Source organism: Asterias rubens, chromosome 8, assembly GCF_902459465.1.
Source record: "Asterias rubens chromosome 8, eAstRub1.3, whole genome shotgun sequence".
NCBI classification, from domain to species: Eukaryota; Metazoa; Echinodermata; class Asteroidea; order Forcipulatida; family Asteriidae; genus Asterias; species Asterias rubens.
Window position 1 is genome coordinate 9,452,413 of NC_047069.1, and position 16,957 is coordinate 9,469,369.

Here is a 16,957-nt window from a genome sequence, read left to right on the forward strand (position 1 = left end):
TTAGTCAAAATAATAAAAACATCTGTGATGCCGGCATCCAAACATTTTCAGATTTCGGGTCAAAAATGTTCATTGATTTTATCAAAATGATACAGAACGGACTACTGAAAACATTTTATCAAGGCAGATCATTTTCTGCATTACTTCACAGTGTTACTGCAAGGAGTGGGGCAAATTTTTGAGATATAAGACCTAATCCTTATTAAGCACCATGTAATGGTTTACAAGGTGCTGTGGCGCAATATGCTGCCAATCCAGCCAGTAACAGCGGGGCGAACCCCTTCTCTTTCGATAAGTGCACTGGGTTCTTTTACATGCGTTTACACAACACATGGGACCAATGGCTTTACATCCCATCCGAAGGACGAAGCTTAAGGACACAAGTGTCACGGCTGGGGATTCGAGCCCACACTCTGCTGTTGAGAAACACCAGAGTTTGAGTTCGGTGCTCTTAACCGCTCGGCCACGACACTCCCCAGAACCTTGGTTTCCTAAAAGGCTGTACTTGGTGCAAGACAGGTAAGCTGTCAGGGACAAACATGATTTTCCTCAGGGTGAGGTATGAAACCTCCAGGCCCGCAAGAGTACTTTTATTCCAAGGGGTGCTGGGTTTTGCCAGAGACACGGTATGCGAAGCCAATACGGCGTGGGGTCCGCAGCCCGTTTAAGGGCCCCGGATTTTTTTGGGCTACTAGATGCTCTGTCATGCATTCTGAGCCATTATTTGGCACTTAAATGAACCTTTTGGAGGTGGGATACTATCAGCAATTTAAACAAATAATAACCCCATAGTGTATTTTATTTAACAAAAACACAAAAGATATACAGCACTATATATTCTACAAAAGTTGTTCTTTTTTAAACAGCATCGACAGCTATGTTCCAACAAACCAGGGGCGTCAATCCTTCTTGACTCTGGGGGGACATACCCTCATGACTGCAGCCTTCAATGGATTCAAACTTCTGACTACGAACTTGGGGTAAGATCTCCGCCAGAAGGTTTTAAGTAAAACATTTACATCAAAATTATGACTCACTTGTAGACTTGTTTCCGGACTCACTTGAGTTCATCAGATGTTAGAGCAAGCTTTGGCTTCTTCCATGAGAAATAGTCTGGTACTTCATGATCTTCTACTTGGGGGTGCGGTGTCTTCTCTTGATCTCGGACAAAACTAAAGAAAAAGAATAATTCAGCACTTTATGTGAAACGTACTCTACAGGATTAGTAAGAGAAAAAACAACACTGTTCATACTGAAGTTCATACTAGAACCATGACATGTTTGCATGCTGAAAATTAATAAGGTTTCTCAGTCACTATGTCTCCTGACATAACTCAGATTTTCACAGGTTTGTTATTTTATATGTTAATTTATGCATTGTTGCATTCAGACGTCTGGAGGGGCAATGTTACTCAGAACTGGGAGCCAATCTGAACTTGTAAAGAAACTACACCAGTGATGGTTCTCATGGTGTTGTTGAGTTGGACGTCGACAAGGCCGGTGTGGACGAAGTTCCTCCAGACTGGACTACATTACTCAGCCACTGAGTAGCAGAGAGCTAGAGCAAATGAGCGGAATGTCTTTGCCTTTGCTCCCCAGTTTGTACCAGCAAGCATCAGAGTGTTTTGGCTCCGAATTTTGGCAGCTTTCTGGGGGTGAGGTTTGAAGGTGATGCCAAGATTAGTTGGTCTGTGGGCGTGGCTCAAAAGCACCTCCTCCTTTGATACTGTGTGACATCATCCAAGTTGCTGGTCCTCAAAGAATCTTGTACCAAACTGCTGTGGAATAATGAAGTGCTGGTTTCATTCAACACCGACAATTAAAATTTCAGATGAACAAGATTTTCCTATTAGGCATAAATAACAAAACCTTTTTTTTTCTTTTTTCTTATTTTTTTGGGGGGTCTCAAAAATACCATATACTGTGATTATTTCATGGTAAGACAGGTGCCAGGTTTCACAAAAAGCAAGTTAGGCATCTTCAAAATTAGCTTGACCCAGAACCATCTTCTTTCAATCAATCAATCAATCAATAAAACATTTATTTCCACATTCACATCACATGGAGGCATCATCCTAAAAGCCGAGGCTTGTGGCGGATGTGCCCGTTACAAGATTACAGAACAAAACAGGAAAACAGCACTAAATAGACGAATAAATAAAAAACATATCACTACGGTAGATAACTACACAAAGGTTTAACCATGGTTAAACAATGTAAATATAACTATGAAGCAGAACATGTATGTGAAGTTAACAAAGGGACAGCAATTAAACAAACAATACAAATTAGAAAACATAGATGAATACTGCTTGACAAATTTCATTGCCAAGTCAAAATTGAGTGAGCACCATTTACAACAATGCAAACTAACTAATTTGGCTGGTAACCTGTTCCTGTAAAGCAATACTATTCTGTGCTTAGCAAGTTTTTGTGGTTGCAGACTTTATGAAATTGGGCCCTTGTGGTAGTTGCCACCTTGGTTGATGCCAAGGTGAGCGAAAGTTGGCCTAGAAATTCAAAGGGAGGGAGACTTTAATATTTCTGTGAGAATCTATAACAGGTTCAGGAAGGCATTAATACTTCTGTAGAGATGGCTGCTCAACATACATAACTCAAGTCAAATAGGCCAATTGACCGAACGTATTGTTAAGGCCCGTCTGAAACTCTGCCATGAATTGCTGGATGGCTGAACGGCACATGGATTTTCCCTGTTGTTAGGCGTTTTTTGGTGAAGCAAAAAGTCACCTAGATCTACTTTTAAAGTATATTTTAGCCAGTTTGGCATCAACCTATAAAGTAGCCTACCTTATCTTTAAAACAATATCATGTTGCTTTCAAGATCTCATAGTCAAAGTGGATGCCCAGTAGATGATCCATATTCCTGCTGCGGCACATGCTGCAGGACACATCTTGAAGTAGAGGTAAGCTTTAGATCCAAGGCAGCACCGGTCCGAGTCAATCCTCTGCAAATAGGAGGGAACAAAATGATTAATCCTTACCAACTGGTATCCTTTACAGTCTAGCTAATCATGGTTGCACTTGAATCTCATTTGATTCAACAACTATAATCTTTGCCCAGAGGCTAGAAACACCAGAGTCTGACAATTTCGGACAGTTCATGGCTAATGTAAGGTTGTACTTTGCAGGGCCTCTCATTTTCACACACAGCCCATCCCAATTACAATTGCCACCCAGAACACCATGTGTCCAGACTGGCTGTCTGGGATTTGACAATATTTATGTGTTTTTGTTTTCATGACCTCTGGCCAACTTCATTGGGTAGGTTCAGAGGAGGAGTTAATTTATAGCTCCATAGTTAAACTAACCCTTATTCCAAGCGCCTCAGGTGTCCAAAAAATAAAAATGACTTAATCCAAAATGGGCTTGAATTCACACAGTGGGTTTGTTCTCATCGAGCGGACTGAACTAGCCCAAGAGGTTGGGGTCATGCATCGGCGACCTTCCCCCCATCATGGCTGGTTTCGGTTCATTGCATTGCGCATGCGTTTTCCACAGGGTTTCCTCCGCTATACGGACCTCATGGTCATCATGTAGCCCAACAAATACGGCCAAACACTTCATATCCTTGGCCCCAGCAACAACGCAATTCCATTTCTGTGCCCGCTGAAGTTCCGATTGCACTTTCCTCGATATGAAATATTACACGCTGTTTGAAGCTTCAAATTATTTTCGAGAGTGATATTTAAATTCGAAATATCTCACAACTATAGTCGTTGAGAAGTCGTAGCCTACACACATGCTCATATTACTTCAAAAAAAATGGTTTTTCAATCAAACATTAGTCTGGTACCAAACATTTTGGCTTGATCTTATCACTGTTAAATAAAGTTGTTGGGGGAAGGAACCAGTACAACCTAGTTTTTCGAACCCAAACTTTGGTGTTAATTCTCGGTCCTGTGTGTGTAGCTAGCTGTGTTTAGGTGCCACTTTCTTGGTTAAAAACAAAATCTGTTCGTTGTCATAAACCTGCATTAATTTTTAAAAATGCTACTAAAAATGAGAACTTGTTCTCTTGCGAACTCCAATTGGATTTTTTCGACGAAGGGGAAACACCGGGGACCAGCACTGACAGGAAGGCCGCCAGCGGAGAGACGCGAGAGACAGATTGTTTGCTTGTTCATACAGACACGCTAGTACTCGCTGCCGATCCATACACGAGGATGACGTCACCTTTTCTGCCACGGTCATTTGGGCTAAAATAGACCGGAAGTAGCAGGTCAGTTGCGTTCCAGCGAATGGTTTACTGGGCCTCGCAGCGTGGGGTTCGAATAGTTTTTGGGGTTTAGTTGAGCCCAGCTTTGTGGGTCAAATTGACCCTCACAGACCAGATCTTTGCATTCCAACGTAGGGTTAATGGGCTAGTTTATCCCCACGTCTGAACGTATCCTAAGACCATGTCACCCTGTTCTTCCTCTTTGCACTGACCAATGTATAAATGTCCTATTTTCCCTTTCGGTCTTTCTTCTCTAGTCTGCTCTCCTTGACAGACCTTCTTGCTAGCCCATTGCAAAATAAATGCACTGTGAGCCCAATCCAGTCTTCTTGTCTATTCTTGCCTTATCTTCTCATCTCGACACTTCTCTGGATATATATCTCTGTATCGCTTCATAAATAAACAGTTCCAAATAAAATAGTAGTAGTACTGTATTTAGCCCAAAGAGCACAGTGTAACGGAGTGTAGTTCAAAATAAAATAGAACTGTTTAGCCAAAAGAGCACAGTGTAACGCGTGTTAGTTGTATGCCTGCCCTGCTAATGTTATCAAGTGACACCCATATTTAACGTGTTACACTAACACTATGGGTGCGTTCGATGCCTTCCCTGGGTCGATCCCCGGTCTGCCCTACAGTCAAATAGCTTTTACGTCATTCAAATGTTTCCAGGGGCTCACCCAAGTCAGCCCAAGTGCCCTGTTTGTGGAACGGGTCACTTGGGGCTGGCCCAAGGTGAATGATGTCACCACGAGAGGGTGAAAGATCGTTCGATAATAGCTCTTGTCAGGGGCTCACCCGACAAAGTTAAGAGCACAAGTAAAAAATATTTGTATAAGACCAGGGAAATCAAAGGTGTTAAGTTTTGCATATAGGACATTTCATTTCCAGAACATGTTGAGTTTAGAAAAAGTGACAAAAAAAAAGAGCGTCAATAATCAATTCAAGATTTCACACGCTTGTTAAAATGCGCAGTACCTAGTCCCCACTAAAATGATGTAAAACAAACCATGCCAACTGTTTATATCTCTATTTAGTAAATTAATAGAAATTTGAATATGAGGTCAAATTGCTTCAATGTACACCAGTTCAATTAAAAAAAAAATGTATAGCAAATTAATTGTAAAGGAACTTCAGCAAAAACACAGGATGTGTATCACACCAAATCATTTCAGTCAAGGATTTGTTGTAGTTGCTTGATACAAGTCACTTTATTTCTCATTTTCCTTGACTTGTTTCTTTGCATTTAAGCCTCACAATTATGACACAAATTCTTTATTCCACATTGACATTACTCTCCGACAGTGGAAAATAAAACCAATTGAATACTGGCATAACTAACCCCAAAAATATAACCCCAATATGCACTAATGTTAAAGCCATTTGACACTTTCGGTAAACAGTATTACCCAAGGCCCACACTTCCTGTGTCACAACTTATATATTAAATAACAAACCTGTACAAATTTAGGCTCAATTGGTCACCGGAGTCGTGAGAAAATAACGGGAAAACCCACCCTTGTTTCTGCACGTTTCATGACGTGTTTAAAATAAATCCTTAATTCTCGATATCGAGAACTGATATTGTTTTAATGTTTTCTCAAAAAGTAAAGCATTTCATGGAATAATATTTCAAGAGAAGTCTTTCACCATTACCTTCTGTAAACCCTGTAAGTTATTTGTAAATCTGTGAACTTTGAAATAATTTCTGTTCCAAAAGTGTCTAATGGCTTTACGTGAACCATACTTGGTATGTTTTGAATAAAGTATGTCGGTAAAGAAATGTTGACATGGCACCCCCACCCATGACCAAACACGAACCAACTCCAATAGTTTATAAATTCTACTAAGCTCTTCAAAAAAGCATAGTGAACATCTTAAAAATGTGAAGCTTCCCCTCTTCAGATTGAGCATTTAAGTCTTTCGCAAAATAAGACTCAACATTACTGAGGGAGGCTAGCTGTATAAATGTCCATTAATATAAAAACTCCCCAAATCTCAAGTTTGCTATGCAACGACTGCTGGTACACATCTGATTAAGAAATGATTTCAAAACATAGTTAATGGTCTGACGTTTTGACCCTAGCAGAGTCTATCTCGAAGTGTCGGGTCATCAACTAATTTTTGCACTTATACCATAGGTCCTTTTGGTTGGTAAGCAGTTTGCAACAGCTAAATTCCATTTTCTCAGAAATGATTTGCAATAATTTTCTTTTAGCATTTGAGAGACTCAACCACTGTTTATATTTCACATAGACTGGCAGGACGACAGATGAGCTCTTAAGATGTGGGAACATGTTGGCAGCTGCAAACTTTCACGCTACATCAAAAAATTGACGACACAATTTACATAGCAAATGTGTGTATCTTTTAAGGAACATTCACTTTTTTTTTCTTTCGTTTTTGAGAACTCCCTTCATCCACCAAGTAGAAAATGCAGTCAAGAATTCAATACAAAATCTCAATCCAGCTGTACACATTCTGCATAAAGCCAGGTATGTAAAAACTCTGCAGAGAATGATGATTTACAAGTCAGAATGTTGGAGCATAGTCACTGGAGACACAAGATTCAACTTTGACTGATCGGGAACTATGGAATTATCACCAAAACTTCAACTATCACCCATGTTCCACCCCCTATCCTTCCCTATCCTTCCCTATCCAACCCCAGTAAACTCTTACCAGCCGGGCAGTGAGGAAGATCTGGCTTTGGAATGCTGGTGATCCTTTGGAAGTCATCGTTGCAAGCATTGCAGAAATGTGTTCGACCAAAGCAGAAGAACACAGCAACTGAACAGCAGTAGCGGCCTTTGTACTCCAGGAAATCTGTCCCATGCTTTGGACACATCTGAGGTCAATCAAATCAGAGGAAAGATGTAGTGTTGGAGTTTGGAGGAATTTGGTTGGAAAAAAAACCCATTGTTTGCAAAATGTTTTAATCAAAAATTGTTCATATCTTCTGAATTCCCTAAATGTTGTATTAACTCTTCTATTTGCCGACCGTAAAACTAGTTGTAAAACAAAAAATAGAGACCGCACGCCCCACAGTTTTTTGATTGGGAAAGAGGACGCTTGAGGATGCTATTGTGACCTTGTTTTGGAGTGGTCGACTTTCACAAATGAATGAACAATAAATGTGTCCATATGATCAAATTAATACTCAAATAAATAATCCATAAAAGGGTTAACTATGTAATCAGTAATTTCACAGTTGTTATCTCAACACTTATTTTGACCCTTTGTTCTTTATAATGCTTTTGGCTCAATATACATGTAGCTGTCTTTGTATTTGTATGTGGGGGGAGGAATTGCCCCCTTATTCGGGTCTGTGCTTAATGCATTGTCTCACTGGGCACCATTAAACAAAACAGTGTTGGTCTCCCCGGGTTTAAAACAATACATAAACACAAGAAATAAAACTTTGGCGTAAAACCCCCTACCTGAGCCCTGGATACATCTGAGCATGCTCCACACACTAACTCAGTTAGGTCATAGTCACCCTGTATCCCAATATCTTGATCGCAGCGAGCTTCACCTCTATAGTAAGCCTGGAGAAACCAGGGAGAAAAGACCAACATTAACATTGAAACATAATAACATAAATGCATTTAATTATGAAACATATTTGCCATGATACCATCTAAATAAATCTCTTTTGATTGATGGTGGTTGTTAGATAAATGGGTGGACTCAACAGTTGGACTCCATACTCTTCCCGCCATCAGGGAAAGAGTATATGCGTCTTTATCAAATTTCGCTCTAAAATGTGCAAAGGCGTTTTTATCAAAAGAGATTTATCTACGTACATGTCACCGCAAAAATATTTCTCATTATCATTCCACCATGCAAACCTTCATGTCTTATAAAACTACATTTAATTGCACCAATTGGACCAGCACCAATTTCATAGAGCTGTTTAAAACACAACAAAATAGCTACATGTAAGCCCAGCAAAATTATGCTTACCGGAATAAGGTTACCTGCACATCCAGCCAGCAACCAACTCACAAGCTCCATCACCACCGGTAGTCCTGCATTCTCCTGAAGATGAGCAGAGTACAACAGCTCTTTTCAGAGCCAACACTCCCACTAAAGATATATAGGTGTACCCTTAAGTTCATCATGTATTTATAGTTTCTTCAAATTTATCCACATCATGCAAAACTTCAAACAATAGTTAAAGACAGTGGACACTATTGGTAACTGCCAAAGACTAGCTTTCACAGTTGGCGTATCTCAACATATGCATAAATTAACAAACCTGTGAAAATTTGACCTTAATCGGTCATCGATTTTGCGAGATAATAATGAAAGAAAAATAACCCTTGTCCAACGAAGTTGTGTGCGTTTAGATGGTTGATTTCGAGACCTCAAGTTCTAAACCTGAGGTCTCGAAATCAAAGTCATGGAAAACTACTTCTTTCTCGAAAAACTATGGCACTTCAGTGGGTGCCGTTTCTCACAATGTTTTATACCATCAACCTCTCCCCATTACTCGTCACCAAGAACGGTTTTATGCTAATAATTATTTTGAGTAATTACCAATAGTGTCCACTGCCTTTAAATAAATGTTGTTCAATTGCACAGCATCAATTCAATTCTGAAGACAATGAAAGAAATAAAAAACTGTAATACTGTTGTTCTGGACCATTAAAGCTTTCAACAAACTCTGCGACTTTTATTCCAGCCGGCTAATACACCCAGAGTCAGCCATCTTGAAGCTATAAGCCTTACCGAGCCAACAAGTTGGTTACTGTGTGGTGTTGGAAGCTTTGCATGGTGTGGAGAATAAGAGTAACTATAAATATAAATAGCCCTGAGCAAAATCTCTTTTGAAGGAGTGGTGGCTCTGAAAAGAGCTGGTTTGGTCTTGATAATTCTAACAGTATACTCTGCTCTTCTTCAGGAGAAAGACGAGCAGAAGTATACTGTTTGAAACGCCAAGGAAGACCAAACCGGCTCTTTTCAGAGCCACCACTCCTTCAAAAGAGATTTTAATCATGGTTGTACCCGCAAGTTAACTATTCATATTTATATTTATAGTTACTTTTAAGTCGGTTACTGTTTGGTGGGACAAGCCTCGTCACTGTTACTGTGAATCAATCAAAAGCACGAAAAAGCGCTCAACCAATGACCAAAGCTCAAACATGCTTCTGGTTTGGGTAATTAAAACGCACCCTTAACAACATGATTCTCTTACCATCCCCGATCCTCTCAAAGGGAAACGTGACATTGGTATCAGCCATGTAGCCAGCTCCTGCAAGCAATAACTTGCCAAGTGCTGGATGGATGTCAAAGAAGAACACTTGCTTGAGATACATTGATGAATTTGCCAAAGTGGAACTCATCAAATCTGCAGACCAAAGATAAATTTATTTGGTTATAGGCAATCCACTATAATAGTAATACTAATAACCAGTTTTTATATAGTGCTTTTCACACCCGAAGGGCACCTCAAAGCACTTCCAACATTATTACCCCTAGTCACTGGGCCTTAATTCATTCCTTAAACCATCTCAGCTTCATGGGGAGTATACAGCCTGTGCAAAATTATGCATTTCTCGGCAAAATCAATCACAAGAACCATCTCTACGCTCACAAGTACCCATTTACCCCTGGGTGGAGAGAAGCATCTATAGTTACGTGTCATTGCTCTTGCACAAGTGTTACGACCAGGAATCGAACCCACACTCTGCTGAACAAGCGCACCAGAGCTGGAGTTCAGTGCTCCTATCCGCTCAGCCATGACACCCTACAATGTAGGGAGCCTACTATGTACCGAACAGGCCTAAAATAAAATAATAATAATAATAATAATAACTATATTTATAACGCGCCTTATGCCAAAGGATACAAAGCGCCAGGTATTATTACTGCAAGGAGTGGGGCAAATTATGAGATATAAGACCTAATCCTTAAGCACCATGTAATGGTTTACAAGGTGCTATGGCGCAATATGCTGCCAATCCAGCCAGGAACACCGGGGCGAACCCCTTCTCTTTTCGATAAGTGCACTGGGTTCTTTTACATGCGTTTACACAACACATGGGACCAACGGCTTTACGTCCCATCCGAAGGACGAAGCAATGGTTAAGTGTCTTGCTTAAGGACACAAGTGTCACGGCTGGGAATTCGAACCCACACTCTGCTGATCAGAAACACCAGAGTTTGAATTCGGAGCTCTTAACCGCTCGGCCACGACACTTCCACAAATAATATAAATCATAATGCATGCTTGTATGCTTCGTTTTTGGAAGGGCAAGGGCACCAATGAATTGCTCTTTCATAAAGGGAGAACGTACATTGTAGGAGGCAATCACCTTCCTTGCCTCCAAGAAGTACCAGGCCTGCATAATGCCACAAACAAGGCTGTGGCAAGATGTTTTCACAGCATCCTTGTCAAGGATGCGTGAACAAATCCTTGACAAAATACAATACAATGCAGATCAATGATAAAATAAATCAAGTATGTGTGTGCTAACATGCTGTAGGATACATCTTCTTGCTTTGAAAAGCAAGATCTCAATTGAATAGATTTGGCAGAATGTCAATAATATAAGGAACTCCTATTACTTTGTGATACACTAACACTGGAATATTTTACAGCACAAAGTTGCTCAAGCACAGAGAGACACTCACCATGCCAAATAACTATATAGCTCTGGAGGCCTTTCAAGTTTGTATTTATTATACTACAGTGTTGTCCTTGATGTGAGGGTCTGTTTCTAGGACGGAAACAATTCAAAGCTTCATAAACTCAGGCCCAGAAACAGGCCCTCATATCTAGGACTCTGTATCTGTGTACAGCAAAGAGGAAGAGTCCTAAATAGGGCTACCTTGGCTACATGTATACTCCTACAACTATGAAGCTTGTTCCACTAAAAAGATTCATGCAAAGGTACCGCTGACCAGCTTGCGATTACACAAAACACAACGCACATAATCACACAGTATACAAACGCACCATCCAGCGACACACACAGACATCATTTTCAATTTACAGGCCTGTACCCTCATACAGTGCATGCGACAAACAATGCAAGAAACATTGAACGCTAGACAGCTTTCCTGAAGAATACACTCTATTGGTAAAGCTACGCGACATCCCAGCATACAAAATTAGTTACAAACGCCTTGAGATTAAAGACTCAAGATGTGTGCGCATGCTTGGGAGAATAGGGCATTCTCGAAAATTGCAATAGTAACGATCGTTGGTGCGAAAGCTACGTATATGTAGAATCTCACAACATTGTCGTCAACATGTAATATATATATATCACCTACAATCCGGTCCTACTAAAACTTAAAAGCCGACAATGCCGACAACAAGTCCAGAGTGCTAACAACCGTTGACAACAGGTTGCAAATACCTCAAAAACAGCAAATAAACCAAAGACTAATTAGAAATATTTGTGATTTGTATTATAAATCGGTATATTTGTGATTTGTATTATAAATCAATATGTAATGGCAAAACTTCACGAAATAATTTTTCACAAGGAAAAAACCCTCAATATTTGTAACCGAAATTTAACCTGAAACTCATTAAAATACTGTTTGAGGTGTAGTACTTTACAGTTTTATGCCTCCTGGTTTTTAAATGTATATTGGAGGAGTTGAAGGTGAGTTGACGGCGATTAACGTCAATATAATGCCAATTGCGGCACTGATCAAAGCCATGCGCACTTGGGCTCACACTATCAATTGGTTGTTAATATCAACGCCAGTGCAGAACTTCAACTAATTTTCGGAAATAGTTTCTTCCGTGGATATATTTGTTAGCTGTGAACTCATTGAAAATGTAGTAAGGGATACTAAGAATACTTGTAGAAACTATATATTCTTAGTACTTGTAGAAACTATAAGACTCCCCGTGATCCTTAGGGGTTTAGTATTTTGGGCCTCCTTAGGGCCTAACGCTACATGTATATGTTTTTAAAATCAGCGTTGATAGATAAAAGTTTTACGACCGTCAGCCACCAATAACTAAAAATTCATTTGTACTACACAATCAAATGTCACATGACATACATGTACCTCGACAAGTGCACCCCCACCCCCCACTATTAAGAAAATATCACATGACATACCTATATAGCCAGAAATGCACCACCCCCCCCCCACCTTGCTATGAAGGAAATTTCAAATGATACGTAATTAGCCAAGTGCACCGACCCCCCCATCCTGTAAGAGATAGTCACATGACATATACCTAATTAGGCATAACCCCCGCTATTCAAGATGTCACATGACATATCTAATTAGCCAGAAGTGCACCCCCCCCCCATATTAAGGAATAGTCACATGACAGACCTCGACAAGTGCACCCCCACCCCCACTATTAAGAAAATGTCACATGACATACCTATATAGCCAGAAATGCACCCCCACCCCCACTATTAAGAAAATGTCACATGACATGACATGGTACTCACTATTGTTTTTCTGTCGCATCGCAGGATTTTTGACTTCTCAATATGCTCAACGCTTTATTTTTTGGTCACCTGGAATGCTCATGACATGTTATTACATTCTGAAGTGAAAGTTCTTTCACGCATTGAAAACTTAAAAGACTTTCCAGCTGTAAAAATAACTTTTGCTGAGAGTTGAATCCTTTGTGATCTGTTGTTGGCGATACCTTGACGCATGGAGAAAGGACACATACTTTTTCTACGGTTGAGGAGGGGGCCATTTGGTTGTAGAGAGCAACTTTTTAAGAAAAGTACACTTTCTCTTTCTTGACACTTAGTGTTTTGAAATGAGATCAAAAATCTTTCTTTTTAAACCTAAATAAAATTATTTCATTGATTTTTTTTATTCTGGGGGTTTCCTTAAGTAGATTTGTTTATTTACAAACTCTTTTACACGTGAAAATCTCTTTTGAAAATTAAGCGAATTTCCCTTTGAAGTTCTTAGACACGGCGTAACAAAGTGTGCAAAAAGGCAGGACGTAAATACACTTCCGCCCACGGTTTGAGAAAACACAAAATTACAGTTCGGCGCCCCCCTACTGTCCGTCTATAGATTCTTTATGTCTGTGACTGCGTCAAGAACGCAGCGCATTTTTTAAAGCTGTTTTTTAATTTAACTCAACAAAAAGGTAATACAAGCACCATGAATGTATTGAGTGTGTTGGATAAGTTTAGGTACATGTAGTGTAGTACAAAGGAAACTTCAGTTTTTGGTGGCTAATGGTCGTAAAACTTTCATCAATCAACGCCGATTTCAAAATGTGTAGCGTTAAGGAGGCCCAAAATAATAGACCCCTAAGGCTCACGGGGAGCCTTATAGTTTCTAGAAGTACGAAGAATATGGACTTTCAACTTCTCAAATCAGGTAAAAATTAATGACAATTTTAGTCAACTTTGTGTTCCCAGCTTTAAACCCAGGCAGAAGTGCATGGCACTGACTAACATCCTTACTGTACCAGGGCTAGTCAAAATGGTACGTGTTTGACCAATTCGCCGTGTTCATTTTGAATCTAGATTGTAACGCTCCGGCTTTGCCATCGGAAGGCTGGTTATGTTATCGGAACTAAAGAAGTACCAGCAAAACCAAAAGGCCCTTTGATTATTGATACAACCACAACTTCGGCTCCAGATTCGGCTCACTCAGCCAGGCTAGCTTTGCCCCGAAGTCATCATGGTCATGGCGGTTGTTTTGAAAACTGTGCGTGCTTCGCATATTCGCTCAGGTCAGGGCTTCAGAAGAGGAGACTGAAGTCGAATCCAAAGCTGAAGCCGTGGTATTGAAAACGGCCACAGTATTAACTCCATGAACAAGTAATGACATTCTGTATACATGTACCTCTACTCCTAGAACTATTTCGGTTTTGTCCGGCTATCGTCTCCCGTTAGGGAGACGATAGCTGGACGAAACTGAATACTCCTAGAACTATTTCTGTTTCGTCCGGCTATCGTCTCCCGTGGTTTCGTCCGGCTATCGTCTCCCGTTAGGGAAACGATAGCCGGACGAAACTGAAATAGTTCTAGGAGTATCCTCCTCTTACCAGTTTTCACGGTATTATGCCTTTTTTTTTTAATTGGGAACAAAATAATGATGCCATTTTATATCAACTAATGCCCTAAAATCTTCATTTGTTAATATGAAGTATGTAAACATATATTAAAACTTGATGGACATTGAAATGTTCACACCACACACCGATCTTCGATGACTTCAACTGGCCCCATTTGTTTTGAGTTTTTCCTGTTTTCACGGCAAACAAGAAAGCATAGTTTCCCGGTGAAGCCATACATGGAAGATCTACAGTGACTACAAGTGTTCTTTGAGATATAGCCAGTTGTCTTCCGTTTTATTCAAAATATTTTTTAATGACATTTTAAAATTACCATGGCAATTTGCAAAAAATAACAAAAATAAATAATTTAAAAAAAAACTGTGAATAATCATTGGCTTTCAAATCTGATATTTATTTATTTTTTCCCCCTTTTTTTTCTCTTAAAATTTAGAATAAAGCGTATAAATAAACAGTGATAATTGAATCAACAAGCTGATCGGTGTGTAGTGTGAACATTTCAATGTCCATCAAGTTTTAATATATGTTTGCATACTTCATATTAACAAAAGAAGGTAATTAGGGCATCGGTTGATACAAGGCATCATTATTTTTTCCCAATTCTAAGAAAAAGGCATAATAGCGTGAAAACTGGTAAGGGGAGGATACATTACAATACAAACAAGTGCAAGTAACCAGTGGAGCCTTATGTTTTTTCTAAGTTTTGGTCAAGGGAGAGGAGACTCTTTGCTTGGCAAATAAAACCACACAATTTTTATCTAGAGACTGTTTACATCGCGCACAGAGAGGTAAAAGATTTGCCATGATTTTAGGGACACCACGGAAACAGGACCTCCTACGGATATAACTCTATAAACAAATTATCACGAAATAGATGCTGCATAAAAACACATGCACTTCGTTAACGTTAGAGAACTTTCAAAACAAGTCATCAAAAACACTTCTTTTGATCATCCAAACACCAAAATTATTACTGTAAATGGAAATATAATAAGTCAAGATGTATCTACCTATGTCCAAGGTCTGTAGGGTCGAGGAAAAATCACCAATTCATAGCAAAGGTGTTCCGTAAAATCTTTGTACGTTATGACTTGTGTTCACCTGTAACGGTAGGAAAAAACAGACACTGGCTGCAACACAGCGCCCTCAAGAGGCGAGAATCCAAAAAAGAAAAACAAATAAATATAATTTTAAAATTATTCTAGATTAGATTAGTTTATTTAGTGCTGTTTTAATCAGTGCAGTGTAAGTTATTTATTTTAACTTATTTTAGATTAGTGTAGTGTAGTTTAACTTATAAGTTAAAAATATTGTGAAAATAATTTAAAAAATTATTTGAATTAATTTAATATTTAATTCAACTAAATGTATATTAAATGTTTGGTGTAATGTGGCGTGGTTTTCTTTAGTGCAGTGTAGTGTGTACTTCAAATGACATACCTAATTAGCCAGAAGTGCACCCCCCCCCCAGTAAGGAAATGTCACATGACATATACCAAATAAGGCTAAAGTGCAACCCCCAGCCCCCCCCCCTAATTAGCCAGAAGTGCAACCCCCCCTAGTAAGGAAATGTCACATGACATATACCAAATAAGGCTAAAGTGCAACCCCCCCCTTATTAAACAAATGTCACATGACATACCTAATAAGGCAGAAGTCCAACACCCCAACCCCCCTATTAAGGGAATGTCACATGACATATACCTAATAAGGCAGAAGAACAAATGTCACATGACATACCTTAAATTATTTGCCAGAAGTACACCCCCCCCCCCCCATTAAGGAAATGTCACATGACAAACCTAACAAGGCAGAAGTCCAACACCCCAACCCCCAACCCCCCTATTAAGGGAATGTCACATGACATACCCTTAGGCAGAAGTGCACCCCCAAGCTAATACGGAAATGTCACATGACATACCTAATGAGCCAGAAGTAGTGCCCCCCCCCCCACTATTAAGAAAATGTGACGTGACATAATTAGCCAGAAGTGCACCCCCCCCCCATTAAGGAAATGTCACATGACATATATCTAATTAGGCAAAAGTGCACCTCCAGCACCACCCCCCCCTATTAAAGAAATGTCACATGACATATCTAATTAGGCAGTGCAACTGCCCCCCATCCCCACGCTATTAAGGATATGTCACATGACATACCTATAAGCCAGAAGTGCACCCCCACCCCTCCGCTATTAAGGAAATGTCACATGACATAACTAAATAGGCAAAGTGCACCCCCTATGTCACATGACATACCTAATTTAACAAAAGTCACATGGCAAACTTATTAGAAGTATCTCCTCCCCCTCTATAAAGAAAATGTCACATGACATACCTAATTAGCTAATTAGCCATAAGTGCACCCTCCCCCTTTTAAGGAATAGTCACATGACTTATACCTAATTAGCCAGAAGTGCACCTCTCCTCCCCCCATTAAGGAAATGTCACATGACTTATACCTAATTAGCTAATAAGCCATAAGTGCACCCTCCCCCTTTTAAGGAATAGTCACATGACTTATACCTAATTAGCCAGAAGTGCACCTCTCCTCCCCCCCCCCCATTAAGGAAATGTCACATGACATAGGCAGAAGCTGCATCCCCAAAGCCCAATCCCCTATTAAAGAAATGTCACATGACATACCTAATTAGGCAGAAGTCCAACACCCCCCCTCCCCGCTTT

The 16,957-nt window shown here is 39.8% G+C and overlaps 1 protein-coding gene across 7 annotated transcripts; it reads right to left on the minus strand.

The window, feature by feature from the left end:
* Window positions 1-498: 498 nt before the first annotated feature.
* On the minus strand, window positions 499-15,400 carry LOC117293250 (E3 ubiquitin-protein ligase MYCBP2-like). Of its 7 annotated transcripts, XM_033775477.1 has the most exons (8): window positions 15,284-15,400; window positions 9,435-9,587; window positions 8,201-8,275; window positions 7,675-7,782; window positions 6,917-7,082; window positions 2,809-2,966; window positions 1,413-1,778; window positions 499-1,172 (listed from the first exon to the last, which is right to left on the minus strand). In XM_033775477.1, the coding sequence occupies exons 2-6, from the start codon at window positions 9,465-9,467 to the stop codon at window positions 2,959-2,961; spliced, it is 390 nt and encodes a 129-aa protein (XP_033631368.1). In that variant the 5' UTR covers window positions 9,468-9,587; window positions 15,284-15,400; the 3' UTR covers window positions 499-1,172; window positions 1,413-1,778; window positions 2,809-2,958. The 7 variants fall into 7 exon arrangements, with proteins under 7 accessions (XP_033631368.1, XP_033631367.1, XP_033631366.1 ...); XM_033775476.1 differs by having other exon boundaries at window positions 501-1,775; XM_033775475.1 differs by having other exon boundaries at window positions 502-1,778.
* Between the last annotated feature and the right edge of the window lie 1,557 nt (window positions 15,401-16,957).

What these genes read in the sequence shown, in the direction of transcription:
- LOC117293250 (XM_033775474.1), bottom strand. Translation starts at nt 9,467, where the DNA reads ATGTCACGTTTCCCTTTGAGAGGATCGGGGATG. An exon ending in CTTTGAGAGGATCGGGGATG is followed by an intron (nt 8,276 to 9,434) that starts GTAAGAGAATCA and finishes GCTCATCTTCAG; the next exon opens with GAGAATGCAGGACTACCGGT. An exon ending in GTGCAGGTAACCTTATTCCG is followed by an intron (nt 7,783 to 8,200) that starts GTAAGCATAATT and finishes TGGTTTCTCCAG; the next exon opens with GCTTACTATAGAGGTGAAGC.